Source organism: Chinchilla lanigera, unplaced genomic scaffold (genome assembly GCF_000276665.1).
Source record: "Chinchilla lanigera isolate Chin_1 unplaced genomic scaffold, ChiLan1.0 scaffold00031, whole genome shotgun sequence".
NCBI classification, from domain to species: Eukaryota; Metazoa; Chordata; class Mammalia; order Rodentia; family Chinchillidae; genus Chinchilla; species Chinchilla lanigera.
The window spans coordinates 5,164,017-5,187,032 of NW_004955432.1; the positions used below are offsets into that span (position 1 = coordinate 5,164,017).

General features: G+C 38.0%; 1 protein-coding gene across 1 annotated transcript in view; it reads left to right on the top strand.

The window, feature by feature from the left end:
* Rundc3b (RUN domain containing 3B) overlaps window positions 1-22,386 on the top strand; it is a 153,935-nt gene extending 131,549 nt beyond the window's left edge. Inside the window, exons 12-13 of the mRNA XM_013515918.1 lie at window positions 4,045-4,166; window positions 19,977-22,386. Coding sequence (XP_013371372.1) covers window positions 4,045-4,166; window positions 19,977-20,122 — 268 coding nt within the window. The 3' untranslated portion in view covers window positions 20,123-22,386. The remainder of the gene's footprint in view (window positions 1-4,044; window positions 4,167-19,976) is intronic.
* Window positions 22,387-23,016: the final 630 nt, after the last annotated feature.

Consider the following 23,016-nt stretch of genomic DNA (forward strand, 5'->3'; position numbering starts at 1 on the left):
AGTAGTGGTTTTATTATACCCCCAGTGTCCATGATTTATAACATAACTCCTACAAGCTTAATTTAAAATATATTTAACAATGTAATGGCATATAGTAAACTATAGTTTTATAGATTAGTCAGAATGTATGACTTATTATTTTGGGCTCTGATTTTGATTAAGTTAAGCTGATGTCTTAAAAATTAATGAATGAAAAAATAAAACAAAATCATAATAAAATAATAAGAATTATAGTTTATACACTGTGGATCATTATTTTCAAAGTAGTTACAGTATAAGACAGACAAAAAAATTCTTGGTTACAGAGAAGAAACAGACAGTAGCACAAGATGAGTTAAAAATTGTAAAAGGACTTACGTGTGTCCTTTAAACACAGAGCTCTTGTGGCTGGATAGTTCACTGTATAATAGGCAAATATTTGTCCCTTGGAGCTGCCAGTTCCACTGGAAATCAGGTACTGTATCCTGTGGAAGCCAGAAGTACGCTATGCCATACCGAGAGCAGCTGAACTCCGCGCCATACCGAGAACAGTTTCCTTCCAGATGGTGGGCGTGCTGTCCTCTCCCGATGGGATGGTAGTGTAAGGTCCACTTCCTAATAGTTTATGAATGAAGTACTTCATTTGGGGTTGGAGTTTGGATTATTGCTTCAAAGCATCATTTCCTACATTCTGTGTCCGTATTCATTGGCATTTATTTACATAAAATTTATGTTCTCAAGGATTGTTCACTAAGGGTAATTGTGACCAATTAAAGGGTAGAAAGGTTCGAAATCACTTTGGATTTGGAAATGAGCTGTTCTAAAAAGACCTTTCATAGTCACACAGAGAGCTCATTTGGTCTTGCTGTTGTAAGGGCTGCTTTTGCAGTGTGGCCCCCTCTGCGGGTGGCAGGCCTAGAGATTATTGTGGATGAATGCTGTCACATTCAGTGCTCGATGAATTCTGTGTCCTTTTGCTTATGGATATTTTGTTGTTTGTAAGTATTTCTATATATAGTTTTAAGTTTAAACTATTAACAAGTTTCCTGTGATGAAAAACGAGGATCAGAAACTCATCTTAAGCCATCAGTTTAAAAGCAGGCTTCCTGCCTATTGGACAGAGAAAAATAACTTGGAAAACAAATATTTCTCATTGCTCGTTAGATTCTTATGTTTTTGCTCTCTATAGTTAAATAAGATTTTAATAAAAAATCAAGCAAAATTTTTAGCATGATGATTAAGTATAGTATAATTTATGGTTTTTATCTTATCAAATAAGGGTCTTTGAGGCTTTCTAATAAAATAGGAAATCAAATCTTTTCTTTCTATCAAGAGAGCAGAATTAAGGCCAGGCTCCCATTTTAAGTCTCATATCCATACACTCAGTTTCCTCTGCTGTACAGTGAAGACAGTAATAATTCCATCTTCTTAGGGCACTTAGGGAGATTAAGTAAAGACATGTATGATATGATTTAGCATGTATCAAGTGCTGTGTAAATACTGAATATCCTTTTATTACATATTAAACAGCTCCTAAAGTGCTATATACTATATCAGAAGTTTCCTGTAATAGCAGAATTTTCTACTACTTAAAAAATGCAAGGCCTTTGATACTCTCAACATTTGAAAAGTCATCATATTATAAATTGAGAACCCTGTTTGTATTGTAAGCAAGTAAAGTTCCATTACCTCATTCATCTCCTTATGCATCACTTCTTAAAAGGATAAACAAATAGGTACTTGTGGTATATATCCCCTAGGAAACGCTATAAAAGTCTACACTAATAAAAGCACAGAAGTTTACACAAACAAGCACAAAAGCAGTTTATACTACTATTTCAGTAAACCTGTGGATATCTGCCTGTTTAAAATGAGCAATCTCGTTTTAATAAATTAATATTGTTCTATTTCTTCATTTTTGATAGAGTCCTTATCTAAAGTACCATCTAAACATAAATATTCATGCCATATGTAATATATGAGTTTTTAATGAATTTGTAACTGAGGCCAGGCTACCAGTTTTAAACCTAGTATCTAAATGCCCAGTTTCCTCTGCTGTAAAGTGAAGGTATAATAATTTCATCCTCTTTGGGTACTTAGGAGGGTTAAATAACTTAAAACATATATGATATGTGAAACAGTGCCTGGAATATAGGGAGTGCTATGTAAATACTGTGTACATCTTTTTGTGTGTATGAATAGAGATAATTATGAAATAGATTATTGAAAATACATGTGCTTTCCTATAAATATTGTCATATATAAAGTACTCAAAGAAATTAGGCTCTCATAATAAAAGACCCAAACAAAAAAGGGCAAGTGAAATGAAGAGATGCTGCATAGAAGAAGTATAAATAGCCAGTAAATACATGAAGAAACGCTCACTATCACTGGCCATTAGAGAAATGCAAATTACAACAACTTCTATCTTACACCAGAATGGCCATCATCAAGAAATCAAAGAATAACAAATGCTAGCGAGGTGGTGTGGAAAACAAGAATTCTTCCATGTTGTTGGTGGGAATATAAAGTAATACAGCCACTGTGTAGAGCAGTATTGAAGATTCCTTAATAAAACTAGAAATTCATTTGACCCAGTGTTCCCCTTCTAGATATCTTCCCCAAAGAGTTAAAGACATTGCATTACAGTGATACATAGGTACCCATGTTTACAGCAGCAGAATTCATAATAGCTAAATCCTAGAAGCAACCTATATGTCCTCAGCCGATGAATGGATAAAGAACATGTGGTATTTACACACAGTGGAGCACTGCTCTACCATAAAGATAAACTGGAGTCACTGGTAGGAAAATGGATGCACCTTGCGACCATAATGTTAAGTGACATAAATCAGACACACAGGCTTAAATATCACATGGTCTGTCATATGTGAGAAATTCAAAATATAGACAAAGAGCAAAGAAAAAGATAATAGGAAGTAGGGAGATAGGTCTTTCTCAAATGGGGAGAGGATCAATAAATGGAGGGAGGCGGGGTGAGAGGGAGGGAAAGGGAATGACAAAACTAATTCAGATGTGCTCTGTCCATGGACCAGCTCGCCACAAGGAGTGGAAACCTCATGTACTGCAAACATGTAAAATAAATAAAAATCCATCAATCAGTGTAGGAAATAGGGTAAGTTTTGGCTACTTTGTGAAATAGATATTGCATTTTAAAAACATACTCCTTTTCCTAGGCCACTTAAATTTAGAAATGATAATGAAATCTGCTCTTTTATATGACAGGTGAATAACCCTAAACCTGAATGTATCTTTTGAAGAACTAAGTGTGAGAAAAGGTTAATAATAAACCTTCATGAGCTTTCCATTTATAGCGCTATTTAACTTCTGAAACAGTTCATTTTTAATTAGTTAGCTTAATGTAAAATGGGCCTCAAAATAGCAAATGAGGGAAGGAGTTTAATTTTCTTAATGGTGTTTAGATACAAATAAGTATCCAGCATTTCTAAACTTACAAAGTATGGTATGGGAATTTGTAATAGTTTCTTTTTGTTGTTATTTGTAATAGTATACTATTACAGTATACTATCTATAACGGTGTCAGGGCATTGAAGAATTCTGAATTGCTTGAGACACAGGTCATTAAGTTATGCCAATTTTGTTTCTTCATTAATAGTAATGTGTAAAATTTCTGTTTTGAAAATTACAAATAAGTCAATTGAAACCCACCCCCCCCCTTTTTTTGGTACCAGGAATCAAACTCAGAATCTTGCACTTGCCAGGCAGGCATTTGTGCCGCTGAGCTATATCCCCAGCTCTAGAAGTTCTCATTTTTAATTATCTGATGAATAATCAAAAACTAATGTGAAAATTTTAATTGACAAATTATTTTTCTTTTCTGTTTTCAGTGACTAAAACAAATATACCTGCAAAGAGGATAGGTAGCAAAGTATAATGGAGGGCAAGCTGAGGCTGTTAATAAAGGCAAAATGTTAGGAGAAAATTATACAGAAATTTAAGAAACTGAAATCCATTAAAGAAATACCCCTAGAAGTTCATTTCTGTGGGAAGAAATTCAAGGAGTGTTTTATCCTTGTTTTGCAGGAAAAGTTACCAAAGTCTTGACCAGTTATCAGCAGAAGTTAGCCTTTCTCAGACCTCACTGGATCCAGGCCAGTCACAAGAAGGAGATGGAAAACAGGACACATTGAATTCAATCAGTGAAGGCAAGAGAAACAATCTTTTTGAAAATTCCCTTTTGCTATACTATGTATATTTTGGTTGTAGAGTTTGCTGAAGAGTAATAGTGACATTTCTGTGGATCATGTTAGAAATGAAGCTGCTGTGTTACTGTTAAAAATAATCAGTCCTTGTTTCTTTCTTAAGTGTTTGTTTAACCTTCTCAAAGGGCTAATTTATAATTCCGCTTTCATTTCCTCACTCCCTTACTCAGCATGATTAACCCTGAGCAGACTGCTGACGTCGGTCTTCGGTCTTCATCCAGCTAAATGTTTAGCAGCTCTTGGCACAGCTGACCCTTTCCCCCTCTTGCATCTCGTTCGGTCCCTGGCTGTGGCTCGTTGGGTCCTCAAGAAACCTTAGGAACAAATGCAGTAGTGTCTGTTTTTCTGTGTGTCTTCATCCCTCTCTCTTCCCATCGGAGTGCAGCTCTGCAGACTTCTTGTCCACTGCCGTCGCTTTCCAGGCTGCCTGCAGTGATATGGCCCCATTGTGGTCTCCACACCTCAGACTTCATCCGAAAACGTTAGTAACTGTGTCCCTCTGATTTCCATTGCTGTGATGAAATGCTTGAGATAATCAGCATGTGAAGAGTAAAGGTTGGTTTGGGTTCTGATCTCAAAAGTCTCAGTCCACAGGCACCTGGCTGCATTGCTCCGGGCCTGTGGTGAGGCAAAGAGTCACAGCAGGAGAGGGTGCTGGCTGGAAGCGAACACTGCCCAGGTAGCCTACTTTCCTGCCACTGGGCCCCACCCCCAAATGTTGTGCCAGCTCCACCTCCCAGTAGTTCCACCAGCTGGGGACCAGATCTTCAGAACAGGAGCCTCTTGGGAGGCCTTCAAGATTCAAAGCACACAGCAGTCCAGGTGTTCAAAGCATGTTACTTGCCCTCCCCTAGCTTAGGCTAGAGCTGCCTCCAGCACTTGGGATTTGATGAGTAGTGCTGGTCTGATCTGATGCACACGTCTGTTATCTCTCCTTCCCACTCCTACCTCCTCTTGTATGTGTACCTCAGCGGAACTTGCACCCCGTGCTTCAGGCTCCCTGTCTTCTCCATTGCAGTGAATGGTACCACCAGACATCATCCTGGATTCTGCTTTCTCCTCACAGCTTCAGTGTATGAGGAAGCACTGCCATCTCTCCACACCACACATACTGTTCGTGGCAGCGGCAGTTGTCTTTTCCACTGCTGAGCCCTGATCTCAGACCTCTGCAGCAAGCTCTTGGCAGAACTAGAGCCACAGCTTTTTCACTGGCCTTTCGTCTCCCTTTTTTGCCCCTTCACAGTCTACTGTCTGACAGTAATGAGTAATGTTGTGAAACTCTCTAGCGGCCCTCAGTGGCAGTTAGCAGACAGTCCAGCTGCTTATCATGTGCTCCTGCCTGATCTTGTCCTTGCCCTCTCCTGCACTGTGCAGACACCAGCACGCTGACCTCCTAGTTGTTGCTGCTGCAGCCATCTTTGCATTTGCTTTTCCTGCAGCCTTCAAACTTCTTTCCTCAGGTCTTTGCATATAAGCTGTTTATCAGGTCTCTGTTCAAATAGCCTCTTTCTAAATACGTTTTTGCTGACTGCCAAACTTCTCATAGCTACCTCCCTCAACTCCATCTGCTGCAGGTGCTCCTCCTATCTGTTACCCCCCCCCCCGAAATGCAGCCTTCATGGCAGCAGAGATGGCCTCTACCTTGTCCACCTATGTGTTACTAGAGTCTGATACTCACTAAACAACTACTGTTTGTGGATAACATAAGTATATAATGAATGAGGGTTACAGATGTAAAGAAAAGAAAAATTCAGTTAATCAAGGTGTTCAGGCAATGTCATTATTTGTGTTGAATTTTCTGCTTCCAGTAAGTTGGTTGTTAGAATGTTTTCAAAGGATTTAAGTCTATTTAATACTTTAGTAAATAGAGTAGTTATTACTATTTTAGCTTTTTGGATAGATTTATATGTGTATTTAACAAACTCCTCCATACTATGAGTGGATTTATTTGTAATACCTCTTTATCTAAAAGACATTTACTTAGAATTTGAGCCTAATTTCTTACAAGTATTATAATAATACTTGCTTACTTACAATTCTATTAAATGTACTAGCTTTAAAAATTCAAGTTAATATAACAGATTTAAAGTTATAGAATTTCCATATCCAAATACATAATAAAATGGGTAAGATAAAACTGAAAATTAGCCAAAAACTCACCAACTTGAACCCAACAAGAAAAAGTGCTATACAGTAAATCTAATAGATTAAAAACTGATTATCAGGAAAAAAATAAATATTCTCATCATTAGTTGGTAAGAGTCCTGCTATGCTCAGTATTCTCTAAATTTGGTTAAAATAACAAACAGAGGAATGTTGTATGGTTGCGATAGTAGCAGTGAGGCTATTTGAATCACCACATATTATCAAAGTATAATTAAGAGCCAGTTTTGCTGGGCACGCCTATAGTCCCAATCAGTTGTGAGGCTGAAACAGGAGGATCTGTTGAGCCCAGGAGTTCAAGGCCATTTTGGGTAATATGCAACAGATTGTTTCAACAAAGATAGTATGTACATATATAAAATATTTGTACATATTTTATATACATAGTATGTGCATATTATACATGCATGATATGCACACATATATATGTACATAAAGCAAGAACAGATATAACCACTCAAAACCCAAGATCTGAATACTACTAAAAGATACTGAATACACAGACTTTAAATGACATATGAGTAGAAGAATAAATACCATTTTTCAGCAACCTACTGCAACAAGAGGTCATGAGCAAAGGAGTCCAGGAAAACCTAGGACTCTTTGCACTTTCTGTGCAAAAGAAGAAATTGTTATGTTAGGGCCTCAGATTGAGCAGAAATCATCTCCAGAAAGAAAGTCAAAGATGGTAGAGTGCTAAGCAGCAGAGAAAGAGCCTCCCTGAGTGTTGCCATCCAGATGATAGAATACAGCAACATGGGGAAGACAAGAAGGAGGGAAGTGAGTACCCTGGGCCCAGGAAGGAACTGAGGTGAGAACTGAAGCCCACGGAGAGAGTGAAGAGAGAAAGTTCAAGGAAGAAGAAAGAGGTAGCCAACGATGCCTTCACCCCAAGACAGGAAACACTGCACAAGAGGAGCAATCCAAACCTGCCCATAGAGTGAGTGCTGGTGACCACAAAGGGAGAGATCCAGGGAGAGATGCAGCAGTGGAGGGGAACAGCGGACGTGAAGGACTGCACTAGCTGCTGTGAAGCACTGCATGAGCTGCTGTGAAGCACTGCACTAGCTGCTGGTGAATGCCGAGGGCTCAGTCATCCCATGCAAGAAAGCAATTTGGAAAGAGACCAACAGAGCTTAGAACTCAGCAGCTGCTGGCTACATCTAGTGGCTCCCAGCTAGACTCAGGACCATGGAAGGTATGCTGATCGCTGCCAGCTGCCAGAAGGTGCAGGCTTACTGGCTTTTGGGGATAAATCAACACAGATCAGGACACTGACTCCATACATTGTTTACCAGTGACGGCAGAGACAAACCTGGAGGTGGACTTTTTCCGCCCTTTTCTTTTTCTTTCTTTCTTTTTTTTTTTTTTTGTTGTAGTTTTGCATTTGTTTTGGTTTTTGTTCACTTCTTGTTTTTTGTTTTGTTTTGTTTTGTTTTTGTTTTCAGTTTGGTTTTTTTCTTTGCCTTCCATTGTTTGAACTTGTATTTATATGAGTGTGAACATGAGGTCTAGCCTTTCTGTGGTTGTAGTTCTGTTAAGTTCTTTTTTTATCTCTTCCTGTTCTCCATCCAATCTTCTGCACCAGTTTCCCAAAGTTAGTGTGATCCCCCTTTGTCTTCCAGCCTTCTAATCCCTTTGTCTTCTTCTGCTTTTCCTATTCCATTTTAAATGTTAACCCCTGAGTGAAAATTGACATATTAAGCACTTGTATACTGCATACAATTTTCTGGTTTATTTTAGATTTTGTTGTATAAGCACAAATCTAGTTCATACAGTTAAAGGTGGCAAATTAGTAGTTACTTTAGTTTGTCATTTCCTAGGCTGAGTTTTGTTATTGCTATTGGTACCACTATAGCCAAAGGGACATAACTGTTCTAAACAGCTGTTCTTCCTAGTATTCCAAGAGTGAGACTGACTAAGTAAGGGTCACAGAAAATACTGTGGCACAGTGCCAAAGACCAGGGGCTGAGTCAAACGGGCCCCAACATATTGAAGAGGTAGGAGTTTACAGGAGCCTCAAAACCCAGGTATACCTGGAAGATAACTAGGAGAAGTAGTCATTTCCTAAGGGTTCTAAATACTAGCAAAAAAAGCAACCCACTGTAGGCAATTTACAAACATGACCCCTGGAATTAAACTAAAAAAAGAAAAAAAAACAGAAAGAAAAGAAAGCGAGAAACTTAAACAAGATGCAACCCCAAACATCACCAAATGCAAACCCAGGGACAGTGAGGTGCGACACTCTGAAAACCACCCACCTGGCCTATCTGAAGTGGTAGCAATAAAGCAATTGAATGCAGCACTAGAAAAAATGAAATCAGAAATACTTTCTCAGATAACTGCAGAGATGGTGTCCACAATGAAAACCATGCTTAGTGATTCAAGAGAAGATACACATTTTTAAAAATAGAGGAGCTTAAGAAAATGATGGAAGCCATGAATGCTCAGCATAGGAAAGAAATGGAATCTATAAGGCAGATTCAAGCAGATATCCAGGAGAATAAAAATTCCATTGAAAGTATTCACAGCAGATTAAGCCAATGTCATGACAGGATCTCAGATGTAGAAGATGGGCTTACAGCTAGCGATCGTGAAAAGAAAGATTTCTTCTTTTTTTTCTGTTTTTCCTCCGGTACTGGGAACCGAACTCACAACCTTGCGCTTGCCAGGCAGGCGCTTTTGCCGCTGAGCTAAATCCCCAGCCCCGAAAAGAAAGATTTCTTAAAAATAGCCAGAGACCATGAAAAATCAATACACCAGCTACTGGGTGATGCAAAGAATAACTTAAGATGATTGGAATCAATGAGAAAGGAGATAGCACAAATTATATTAAAAAAAACTGTTCACAGACATCATGGCATAAAACTACCCTGGTAGAGAAAAAGAATTTGACATACACTTAAGTGAGATATATAGAACTCAATTTGGCCATGACCAAAAAAATCTACAGCCAGGCCTATCATACGCAAGATTCCAGAAATTCAACACAAAAATATACAGAAACATAGTAAACGTAACAGTATATGCATAAAACTTTAATGGAATTCTGTCATTCAAAATGACTAAATATACAGAGATAGCCAAGTATGTATGAGGAAAATTAAAACACAAAGAAATCATAACAAACCTGATATCAGACAAGAGAATTTATGCAAAATGCATTAGACATTTTAAAGAAAGTCAGGCTTTAATGCTGAAAGCCAAACTTAAGATGTGACAGAAGCATTAAACAATGGAATAAGGAAACATAGGTAGACATAGATAGAAATCCAGTGACAAAAGGAGGCTTCACACTGTTCTCAATATAAGGCAAATTAAATGGACTCAAAAAAGTTAAGGATATAAAAGACCTATGGCAGGCTCTGCCTATAGTCTAGATTATAAATGTCCCCTGAAGCCCTCAATTGCAGACTTTATCCCCTGTGTAGCACTGCTGAGACTGGATGAAAACCAAGGGGTAGAGCCTGGTAGGCAGCTTGGAGTGTGCCCTTGAAGAGGAGTGGAGCTCAGCTCTTCCTCTTCCTCTGTTTTGCTTTGGATCATGAGGTGAGAAGCGCTGCTCTCCCATTCCTTCCCCATTATGATAAGCTGCTTCACCCAAAACCAAAAGCAGCAGAGCCAGTTAACTGTGGACTAGAACCTCTAAAACTTTGAGCCAAAATAAGTCTTATCTGTGTTGGTTACTTTTCTCTTATTGCCAGGACAAAATACCCAACACCCAAAGTTGAAGGAAGAAAGGTTTATTTAGCTCACAGTTTGTGGCGGTTTTAGTCATAATCCGCTGGCCCCAAGGCAGAGTGGCATGGCAGAGGGGTAACAGTTCACTGCTGTGCAAGATACAAAAGTAACAGGAGCAAAAGGGGAGAGGGGGCAAGACTCTTTTCCTCCCTTATATTGTATGCAGGCTATCACCCTAGGGTGGGTCCTCTACACCTTAGGATGTAGAGCTGCTGAGCTACTTAGTTAAACTTCTAAACTTCTCAAATTGACACAGTGAATCAACCATTACAACATCCTAGGGCATAAACAGCTGCCCCAGGGCATGTCCTCTACACCCTAGGCTGTAGAACTACTGAGTCACTTAGTTAAGCTTCTAACCTTCTCAAATTAACACAGTGTATCAACCATTACATTCCACCCCTTGTCAGCTTGTGAGCTGGACACATTTCTTTAAACCAGGTTCGAGATACAAAGACATGCTTATTCTTATCATTTCACAACTTGAACATTATGACACAGGTTTAGCAATCCTTAAGAACCAGTATTAAGTCTATCAACATTATATTACATAAGAACCATAACATTACTCTTTTATAAATTGATTATCTCAGGTATTTGTCATAACAATAGAAAGCTCACTTTCTATTAGGATATAAAACACCTAGACAACATCAATAAGGTACATCTTATGAATATATGGAACTTATACCCTGGTAATCTTTCTTCTTAAGTATAAATAGAAGAGTGACAAAAATAAATTCCTGAAGTAAAGCATTGCAAATAGTATTCTCTGACCATAATGTAAAAGAATCCTAGAAATTGATAATGATAATTGTTGTTCAAAGGTAAATAAACCTTTTATTATACACCTCTTGGATAACAGAGAAATACAAGCTGATATTATGAATTTCTAAACATAATGGTAATGGATTTTGTAGGGTTTACTTAAAGCAGTAATCAGAGAAATACAACTTTTAGATACTTTCATGAAAAATAAGTCAATTATATTTCTTAGCAAAAAAATGAGAAAAAGAACCAAACACAAGAAAATAAGTATGAAATCATAAATAAATGCAATCAAATAGAAAGATGGTAGTTTTTTTTAAATCAGCAAATTGAAAACATAGTTGATTTAATCACTAAAGGGGGGAAATACAAATAAAAAGGAAACAATCATTGAAAGAGAAGAAATTTAAAAATCTGAGAGTACGTTGAGACCCTTATGGAAATACATTTGAAAACCTAGATGAAACAAATGGTTTCTTATGTAAATATACTATCACATTGCCATATTAGAGATATAAAGGTCAATATAGGTCAGTAAAGCTCATACAGGCCAATATGTAGAAAAAATGGAGTTATTGAGTAACTAATAAAACACAGAGAAGGTTGAGATTCACAGGACTTCTCAGGAGCATTTTAGCTAAATGTCAAAGATCCAGCATTCCCTTGGTACTTCATACATTACTGTTGCAAGCATGACTTCATTCAGATTTACATGTACTCACCATGTGTATATTTAGTTCTGCTGTTGCATGGGTCAGCTTGTGTAAAACACAGAAACAGAACAGTTCTGCTGCCACAAGGATACACTGTGCTGCCCTTCTGTAACCACAGCCACTTCCTTCCCAGCCCTACCGTATCTCTACCCCTTCCCTAGTCCGTGCCAAACAGTAATCTGTTCTGTTTTCCTATAATGACATTTTAAGAGAGCTACATAAATCACACAGTATACATACGACTGTGTAGTTTAGAAAGGTAGCATAAACAGTATTGGGATTGGCTTTTTCAAAACTCAAGCATATTTCCTTTGAGCTCCGTCCAAATTGTACCAGTTTTTCATCTTCTTTTAGTAGCAAAAAAACTCCATGGTATGAATGTACTATAGTTTTGTTTTTAACAGTTTACTCATTGAAAGATATTTGATTATTTTTCAATTTGGAGCTATAAATTTTCTGTGAAATTTCTTTTCTTGACAAAGTGACAGAAGTCATTTCTCTGTGATAAATACCCAGGAGTATCATCCTTGAGTTGTGTGAAGAATCTATCAAATTACTTCCAGAGTTGATTTTACCATTTTGCATTCCCCCCAGCAATGTCATGACCCACTTGCTTCACATACACCACATCAGGGTGTCACTAGTTTTTATTTTGTCTATTCTTATTCATTTATACTGATGTCTCATTGTGTTTTTAATATGTATTTCCCTGATGGCTAACAATGTTGAATACTCTTGTCATGTACCTGTCCCGTGCGTCCTCTTTAGGGAAACATCTTCTCATGGTGTTTGCCTTTTCCCTAATTAAGACGTTTTTTTTATACTGTTGAATTTTGACAGTTCAGTAAATAATTCTAAAATTGATGCTTATACTTGAAAAATTCAAAGGTAAGGAGTAAAATAAATGTTTTTTATACTCTCTAAACTTGAAGTAATCTTTTAAAAATATTCCTAAGGTTAAAAAAAAAGTTATTGCAGGTTCAGAATTTATTATGCTTTTTAAAAATTGAATTCCAGTCCAGAAAATGAAAATTTCATTTAAAAACCTACTTTTATAGTATTATTTCTACATTTATGACTGAATGTATGCTAGATGATATATTTAACATTTCTTATGTCGTTTACTATGTTGATTAAATTGTTTAGAATGAACATATCTTTTGCAAGCATCATGAATGGATCTTCTTTCAAAGAAACAAAACTAGAAGACAAAGATGTAAGACATTTGAAGGGATAATTTTGGTGGTGGAACTATAAATGATTATTTTATATACTTTATATTAATATCTATTAATATCTGCATCTGAAAAGTCTTAAAAAGTTGAAAATATACTATTTGTGATTTTTAAAATAGCACTTATATATTGTATGTTTTGATTTAAACAGAAAAGGAGGGCTTTTGTTTTTTGCAGTGGTGGGGATTGAACCTACAGCTTCCTTCATGCCCCACTGCCCCTCTCCCTGTACCCGACATCTCTGTCTCTGAATTTGCTTCTTTGCTTTCGTATGATAGAATCATAGAATTGCTAGTTTTTAAAAATGTATGGTTTCTTTGACTTAGCATGTTTTTAAGGTTGATCCCTGTTAAACCTATATTAGTTTTTCATTCCTTTTTATGGCCAAAAAAGTATTCCATTGTGTGAGGGTACCATAATTTTCATATTTATCCGTTGGCTGTTGGGGTTGTTTTTACTTTGGGGCTGTTACAAATAATGCTGTGTGAAGATTCATGTGAAAGCTTTGGGTGAACATGTATTTTTGTTTCTCTTGACTATAAACCCAGGAATGGAATTGACTAGCTTGTGTGTGTTACCATTTGAGAAGCTGCCAAACCTGTTCCAATAGTGGCTACACAATTTTGTAATCCCAACATATAACGATTTTATCATCACCACCATATAATGATTCCAGTTTCTCTGCATTCTTACTAAAGCTCTCTATTAGATTACTGTTTGTCTTTTTAATTATAGCCATTTTAAGGAGTATATCTCATTGTAGTTTTAATTTGCATTTCCCTATTTAATGATTTTGAGCACTTTTCATGTGCTTATTGGCCATGTGAATGTCATCCTTGGAGAAACATTTGTTCAAAACTTTGACCATTTTTTAAATTGTATGGCTTTGTTTTTTTGGTTTTTTTTTCTTTTTTTGGTGGCGCTGGGGATTGAACCCAAGGCCTTGTGCATGCAAGGCAAGAACTCTACCACTGAACCATATCTCAAGCCCTGCTTTGTCTTTTATTGATGAGTGAGTGAGTGATTGGTTGATTGGTATAGAGGATTAACCTAGGGATGCCCTACCACTGAGCTACATCCCAGCTCTTGTTCAATTTGACACAAGGTCTAAGTTGCCCAGGTAGGTTTTAAACTTGTGATCCTTCTGCCTCAGCCTCCCTCAGGGCTTGGATTAGTTTTTAATTTTGATGAAGGCTTGTTTATCTAGTTTTTCTTGTGCTTGCTTATGTTTCTGATGTCTCATCTAAGAAATGGATGCCTAATTCAAGGGCCATGCAGATCTATACCATTGTTTCCTTCTAAGAGTTTTACAGTTGGCTTTCACACTTAGGTCTTTGATCCACTTGTCTAGTGTGGGCAAATGGTTCAACTTCATTCTTTTGTGGTGGGTATCCTGTTGTCCATACATCACTGTTTAAAAAAAAAATCAAACTATTCTTCTGCCATTCAATGGTCTTGGAGCCCTTGTTGAAATCTGTTGCCCATTCATGTGTAGACGTCTCCCGGGCACTCAATCCTGTCTCACTGGCATATCTGTTGGTGCCAGCAACACATTGTCTTTTTTTTTTTTTTTTTTTTGTCTTTTTTGAGACAGGGTCTCGCTGTGCAGTTCAGGCCGGCCTTGAGCTCACTTTGTAGCCCTGGCTGGTCTTGAACTCAAAATGATCCTTCTGCCTCAGCCTCCTGAGTGCTGGGATTACAGGCTTGCGCCACCACGCCTGGCTCGCACTGTCTTCTTTACATCAGCATTGTAGCACATTTTTTTTTTTTTTGGTTTTGGTTTTTCTCCGGTACCGGGAACCGAACTCACGACCTTGCGCTTGCCAAGCAGGCGCTTTTGCCACTGAGCTAAATCCCCAGCCCCTGTAGCACATTTTGAAATCAAGATATTTGAATCCTACAATTTTGTTTATTTACAAGACTGTTTTGGCTAATTTGGGTCCTTTGCACTTCCCTGTGAATTCGAATGAGCTTATTTTTTTTTTTTGGGAAAAAGGGCAGAAAATTTTGGTAGAAATTGCATTGACTGTCTCTGGGAGGAGTGTGCCATATTAATAAGATTATGTTCCAAACCATAGAAAGATGAAACATTTTTTCATTTATTTCTATTTTTTCAGTTAGTTTCAATATATTTTATAATTTTCAAAAAAGTATACAAGACTTGTACTTCTTTGGTTAAATGTATTCCTAACCATATTAATCTTTGAGATGCTATTATAAATGGAATTGTTTAATTTCATTTTCAGATCATTTATAGTTTTTGTTTTGTTTTGTTTTGTTTTTGAGTTCGGGTATCACTATGTAGTTCAAGCTGGCTTTAAACTCACTCTGTAAGCCCAGGCTGGCCTCAAACTCAGGGTGATCCTCCTGCTTCAGCCTCCCAAGTACTGGGGATTATAAGCATGCACCACCACACTCAGCTTCCATTCATAGCTTCTTTTAGGCTTACAGCATAGATTTAAAAATTATATTTTATGATAGTACATGCCTATAATCCCAGAACTTGGGAGGCTGAGGCAGAAGGATCTCTGAGAGTTTGAGGCCAGGCTGGGCTACACAGCACAGTAAGCTCAAGGCCAGCCTGAGCTACATAGAAAGACCCTGTCTCAAAAGAAAGAAGGAAGGAAAGAAAGAAAGAGAGAGAGGTAGAGAGAAAGAGATAGATAGAAAGAAAAAGAGAAGGAAAGGAGAGAGATCCTCTATATCTGTAAAATGTGGGGAAAGGTGAACTGACTGGTGCTGCATGCCTCCGGTTGGAAGTGCCTCTCTTCTGAGTTGTGAGTGTGGCGCTGAGGACAGAACCCAGGGATGCCGTACCACTGAGCTACGTACCTATCACTCCCTTTCTTGTATTTTTTAATTTTTAGACAGGATCTCACTCATTTGCCAGGCTGATGTCAAACTTGTGATCCTTCTGCCTCAGTCTTCCGAGTTGCTGGGATTACTGGTGTGCATTCCCACACCCAGCTTCTGAGCCCTTTTTGGATCAAAATTGTCAGCGATCCTGTCTTTCCTCTCTATGAACCATTTTCTCAAACAGTACTCAGCTGGAGGAATTTCCTTTCAAACAAGCATTCTGCACATTTTGTGCACTTCCCTTTTTACCTTAGCTTCATTTTTTCCCTCAACTAAATCAAATACTTTTAGGCATTAAGCATCTTTGCTCAAAAGGCAGAAAGATGCTGCAGGCCTATAATCCCTGCCCTTTGGGAGGCTGAGGCAAGAGGATGGCAAGTTTGAGTCTACCCTGGGCAAGTCAATGATTTAGCAAGACCCTGTCTTAAAAGAAAGCAAGAAAGGAAGTGAAGAAGGGAGGCCAGGAGGAGGAGAGGCTGGGAGGAAGGGCAGCCGGCAGGGGGTGCTGGGGAAACAGCTCAGTGGAAGGCCATGGATCCAATCCCCAGTACTTGCGGCGGGTAGGAGTTTTATGACAAATTGGCCTCTGACATCGTAACAGAAATTGTGTGTAACACATCAACCAGTCACATCCACTACTTTGTTGTGTCCTTTTTTCTTTTTTCTTTTGCAATGCTGTGGATCCAGGACCTCACACGTTAGGCAAATAAGTACTGCACCACTGGGCTACGGCTCTACCCCAAAACTTCTTTCCTATCTTCTGGAGCTTTCTTCCCCTCAGCCACATGCGTGGTATGTGACAAGCAGTGCTTTAGCTGCATCTACTTGGCGAGGTATTTTCCTTTTTTAGAGATTCTGTTCTTTCCCATTTTTTTACAGGCACTCTTATTTCATAGGAAAGTGTGAGTTGCAGTATTTCTTCTGGTGACATACATTTGCTTTGGTAACATGAAACTTAACTCTAGCTGTCTGTTTTTGTGTTCTTCTATAAACACCTTTTCATTTTAGGGCCCCGTGATAATGTTTTTAAGGCACTTCACGAAGCATATACTCAGCACTGGTAGCTCCAGCGCTGTACAAATAACCCGATTAGTGATGCACACGAGTACTGGGACCCATTCACATAGCCATGCGGGAACAGCCGTGGCACAAGCCCCTTTCAGTTAAGAGCACGTGCTCTTTCAAGTGCTTTCAAATTTTACTGCAGAAAGTGTGCGCTGCTCCTTTCCTCTAACACTGATCACAACAGTTGACTGTAAAACTTTTATTTAAAGATTTTTGATCAACGCTAAGGAATCTTCAGGTGTTCCTAAAAACCAGGTGCACACTCAGTGCCTAGGCCCCGCCCTGTGCTGCGCTTCCCGAGAGGCTGGTGGAGCTCTCACCGCCAGCGCGGAGCACAGCGGGCTCACTCTTGGCCCCTCCCACCTAACCCTGGTCTGTAACAAGCCCCACCCGTGGGACTGCAGAGTTCCACTTCTGTTCTCTGTAACTGTTTTACTATTCACCCGGTTCACACAGCTGCCGCGGCTTGCTTTCTTGTTCCTCTACCTTCATTTTTGTTTTCTTCAAAATGTTTCATAGAGCCCCTAAATATTTAAAAAAAAAAAACAAGTAATTCCCTTATGTAAAAGGCTTTAGCGGTTCTCTTCTGCACAAGAGTATTACCAAGAATGCAGTCTCTGAATTTGGGGAATTTCATTTCAGTCCTTAATGAGTTAGGGTCCTTTTCTTCACACATTTATCCTTCTCTCCAAAACTGAAGACGCTCACAAGTCTTAGTTAGGAGGGTATTAAGAATTAAGTGAGGTGATTCATGTAAAGCCTTAACATGGGGCTGTCTGCAGTGAGTTATTACTAAACAGTAATTGCTGTCATCCACGCTGGTGCTGGGAACGGTTGTTAGCACTTGCACAGCAGGAGGAGCCTTCTCTGGGCAGCACTGCAGACTTTCTGCTTTTTACTTTTGCAGTACTAGGAATTGCACCCAGAATCTTTATATTGAGCCATATCCCTTTTCTAGAATTTTTTATTTTGAGACAGAGTCTCACTAGTTCATTCAGTTGTCCATGCTGGGCTCAAGCCTGCAATCCTCCTGTCTCAGCCACCCTGAGTGCTGGGGTTACAGGAGTGAACCACCATGCCCAGCTTATATTGGATACCTGCAAAATGAAGGTACGTTTGAAATTTTAAGATACCATGTTTAGCCTCTTTGTTTTCTAGACTAAATAGGCAGGAGGATCACAAGTTCAAGGCCAGCATGTACTACATAGTGAGACTCTGTCTCAGGAAAAAAAAAGACACTAATTATTATTCTGGTTTCACCGTTAGGTGATTTCTTTTTTATCTGCAAGTGTCCCAGAAAATTTGGGCTTCTTCATTTCTGTGGAGGGGCAAATCCAGAAGGTTTTGTCCATAACTAGTGGTCTGTTTCCCTTTGGGCAGGAATTTAAAACATTGCATTTCAGTCAAAAATTAATACTTTTTAAGGCAAATTCAGTGGGCAGGGTCCCTTGTTATTTAATAGGAACATTAAACTGAAAATGGACTCACTTTGGAGAGCTCTCATCATGTCCTGTGCATTCTTCTTCGTTACATGCTGGGACAGACACGCTGTGGGGCGAAAATTACTGTGTGTGAAAGGGGAACACAGATAGTAACTGCACCTCGTCTCTTCTGTCTCTCAAGGGTCACAGACACGGTGTCATTCATCATACAACAGTGCCAGAAAGCTTTACACCTACAATGGACATGAAGGCTCTCTGGAAACGGAACAATATTTTGAGAAAAAGTTTTAGGGTGATGAAAAATTTCAGATATGATTATGGTTGCCCAGTAATATGAATGTAATTAATGGCACTGAACTGTACATGTAAAGTGTATAAAGTGGTTAAAATACTAAACCACGTGAGATATGTATGTGTGTATACAATATACCTCACAATAAAGATGATTGTGTAAGTGTGTATACTTAATTAGCCATAAGTCACTTTGAAAGGGTCAATAATGAAGTACAAATTTGGTGAGACTATCCAAATTGATTCCTGGAGCGTTTAGCAACAGAGCTAATTTTGGCCTGAAACAGAAGGAGGTGCTTACAATATTACACCTTTTATTCTAATACTGCATATGATAAACATTTAAAATGTGAGTGTAATAATTACTGATCCATAGCTTTTCCTAACCCTGTTCTGTTTCCTGTATTTTGTAGTCAGCGTGGCCAGTCATCTTTCTGTGTTGCCATTTTACAAAGGAAAGCTCAGAGCTGATGCCTTGACTGAGGTCACACAGCTACAAAGGACATAGGTGCTAGACTGAGTCCTACTATGATTCTTGTAAATCATCTTTCATTTGTTATTTAATGAGCACCTACTATTTGTTAGGCAGTGGAAATACAATAATAAACATACAAAGTCTATGTCCCTTCTCAAAGAATTTATAATCTACTAAAAGATACATAATCCCTGCAGTTATTATACCATGTGACCATATGGTAAAGTAAATACAGTGAACTGAGAGAACCCTTCTGTGGGACTATTTAAAGTAATACATAATATTCCAAAACATCTAATGTCTAGCTCAGTTTATAGTTCTGTAACTACATGAGTAAAGCCTGAGTTTTTCATCGTCTTTGGAAACTTGCTAATTGTAGATGTTTAATTTTACAGCCCAAAGCCAGCCACTTAAAGCTAGACATATATGGTGTGGGTTGAAATTTAGCTCTGGAAAGAACTTGTTTTACCATGGTTCTATTGAAGTCCAGCACTTAAAAGGTCCTGGTGCATAAAAGATACTGAATAAAGTCAATACAGGAGTAAAGTCTCCTAAAGTCTAGCCCTCCTATTAAGTTGGGAAGTTCAGTCTGACCAGATCAGTCTGTTTCTAATCCATCACTTAACCAAAGTATGGATTTCCTGTGTTTCTCTGACCTGATCGCTGCTGCTGTTACAGTACTTGGCTTGGACTTTATTATACTTTACCAACCAACTGAACATGAACACGTTCTCCAAAACAAGGTAGACTTAATTTGGCTCTATAGCATTTTGTCTTTAAACTTCGACATCTAGAAGTTTAATGAAAGCAAAACTAATCTTGTACAGTATTTTAAGCGTGATGGTGAACCAGTTGAAACATCAAATGTGTTTAGACATAGATCTTTGACTTTCATAGTTAAGATATATTTTGTCTTATAAATTAGGGAAATTTGTAATGGTTTTATGATCTTACTGGTATGATTCCTAAAGGTTATTAACTTACTCCTTTATCCTTATTTTCAGGTAAAGAAGATACCCCTTCGTTACTTGGTCTCTGTGGGTCACTGACATCAGTAGCAAGTTACAAATCTCTAACAAGCCTAAAATCCAATGACTGTCTTCCAAGTCCTACAACAGAGATAACAAGTCCAGGCCTAACTCCATCTTGAAAAACTTTATGGAGAGGCCTGAAGTTTCAAAATTGTAAATGTCCAATTTACCTAAGTTTGGCTGCAGGGGAGAACTTCGAAGTTTTATACAGTATTGTTCTGGTACATGTCTGGAATTCTACCGCTTAGGGAATTCAGTACTCCACATAAACTTATAAGGAAAGAACGTAGTAATCCTGCCATTTCTCACAAAAAAAAAACAACAAACTTGTATTTCTCATTGAGGAGGTTTTAAATTGTATAGGTTTTTCAAACCTTTCGGAGATTCTCCAAATTAAAAGTTCATTGCAAATTGTACATTATTATTCAGCAGATTTTTATGTATGTTTATTCCAGAGACTTAAGCTACTGTTTTTTCCTCCTTTGATGATTAATGTTCCAAAAGAAGGCAACTAATTTCACTTTTTTTATTTCCTACATTCTGATGTTTAAATGCCGTACTTTCGTGTCAAGAAAAGTTCTTAGTTGCGATTCCACAGCGCACTTTCAGTGTTCTTGTACCCACAGCCTTGTGCATGCTGAGCAAGCACTCTACCACTGAGCTTGACTTCTGGACGCTCAGTTTTTCTTTAGCTCTTATCATTTCGTACCAACTGAACATTCCACTTCACATTTTATACATTTTGTAGGAATGTGCCTTTTTAGGCAGTTACTAACTTATTTGTAAAGGTCATAGGGAAAGTATTTTATATACTTGTCTTTGTTTTCTCAAGATTTTCTTTAAAGATTCTCAATTTTAAAATGTGATCAGGTAGGCCTGAAAAGTTGGCACCATTTCCAAATATAGAATAACCAATGTTAAAAAGGGGTTACATCAGAGAGATTCAAGTTCAATGAAGAATTTGAGAAGATTTTGAACACACACATCCAGGGTGACCACTGTACCTAACAAATATGTTTGATAAACAATGCTGTTCCTCCCCCCCCATGTGCAACAATGAATCGTGACCTGTGTGTTCTGCAGCCTCTATCGCTATGCCATAATGTCATGTTAACACGGATGTTAATGTTTAAAAATCCCTACATTTCTGCAGGTAGTTTTTTATCTTTTTGCAAGTTTTGAGTTACATTTGTCCCTAAAAATTCCACCATATTGAAAATGAAAATAAATGAAGTATATTTTCTATAGTAAGTAATATGAAGAAAATATGGTTAGTTGTGCCAAAGAAATTTTATATGTTTATATGAAGAGGCCACAATACTTACTGGGAACTTCATGTTATTTTTGTTTATTAATAAAACATTGCATTCAAATAAAGTAGCTTTGACATACATGAAGAATGTTCCTCCTAAAAGTTTTTTATAAGAGCCGAATTTACCACATTCATTCTTTGTTTTAGAAATGTAGGTGTGTGATGGTTCTGTGTAGTAGAGCTCAGTATCGTAACCCAGAATATAAAATTGGAAGGACAGTCTTACACGGGAGACAGTCTGCCAGTCATTTCAGCGACAGAGGAGGACGGGAAGCCCTGGAGTTGTCTTAGACATGCCAGAGCATTCTCAGAGCTTTCTTCTTTTTGTTTAAGGCTGTAACACTTGTAGAAATGCAATATTCCTGAGAAATGGCACCTTTAACTTTAATCTATTCTCAGTTCTGTACACCGCATTAAGAATGAGATACCCAAAGCAGTTTTTAGTCTGCATGGGAGGTGGAAGGCAGGCATCAAATGAAGATGGGAGAGACTCTGGGAGGATGGAGTGAGGAAATGGAGGAGGAGGGGAACTTGGGGGACTTTGGCTGGCCCTGGGCACGACTGCTGTTTCCTAAAAAGTATCAGGATGTTGAAATGACTTACTATCCATGATTCATACTCAGCTGATACTTCCCTTAGTAAACTAAAACTGTCAAATGTTTCCCTACATTTTTATAATGTATAAGGAAATTCAAGATTACTAATTGGTAGTTTTTCAGACTTAGCTAATGGAAACAGTAATTTGTGCATCTTAATGTGCTGCCAAACGCAGATTTGAACATGACATCTGAGGACCATGACTTTTCCTTTCTTGGGAGATTCCACTGTAAAATTCACCTGCTGTTGTGAAATTCCGATTTCTACAGTTTATTTCACACTAGTTGTAAGTAGTTTGTAAATGTTTGCATGAGGAAACAATGTATGTCTCAGTCTTTCATTTTAGATGGTAGTGTTTATTTTTACAACCCCCCCCCAAAAGAATGCTGAAAATATGTTGATATTTCCACGTGTATTTTGTTGCCTTGATGTACTACACTTGTTGCATGTATATTAAAGATTTTGTACCATGAAGTAATGGTCTTCTTTCCTTGACCAAAAGTTACCTGATTGAAATTGTACACTAAACTTTTGTTTCAACTAATGTGGTAAATGTTCACATCTAAGAGACTAATATGAAAGCTTTAGATAAACCCTATTTCAACTTAAATAATCTTTACTTTTATAAATACATTAATGTACCACATAACATTCCAGTCAGTGATAACCAAAATACATGACAGTGGTCTCACAAGACTGGTCTTAGCACATTTTATTAGTCCCTTCTTTACATAAAAATTCAGACTCCATCAAATGAAACAAGAGGAACATGCTGGTAGGTTATCAAGATGATCAAGGCAAAGTAGAATTGGATTTTTTATTCCTAGTGCTGATGTTTAGGTGACCAGTGATAACGATCAGAAAACACTCTGCCATCAATGGTCAAATAGAAGACACTGCTAAAAGTACTGCTGCCCAAGAAAACCCAAAGTTGTACATATTCAAAAGATTGAACTAGCTACCTACAACTTTTTAGAAGCAGCCACTATCTAGATAAAACATTGAAGTTTCTGGATGGTGATAAGGTGACTACTCCATCTTTCTCCCTCTTTAGCTACCCTCAGGTGGTTTTTTTTTTTGTTTTTTTTTGGTTCCGGGAATTGA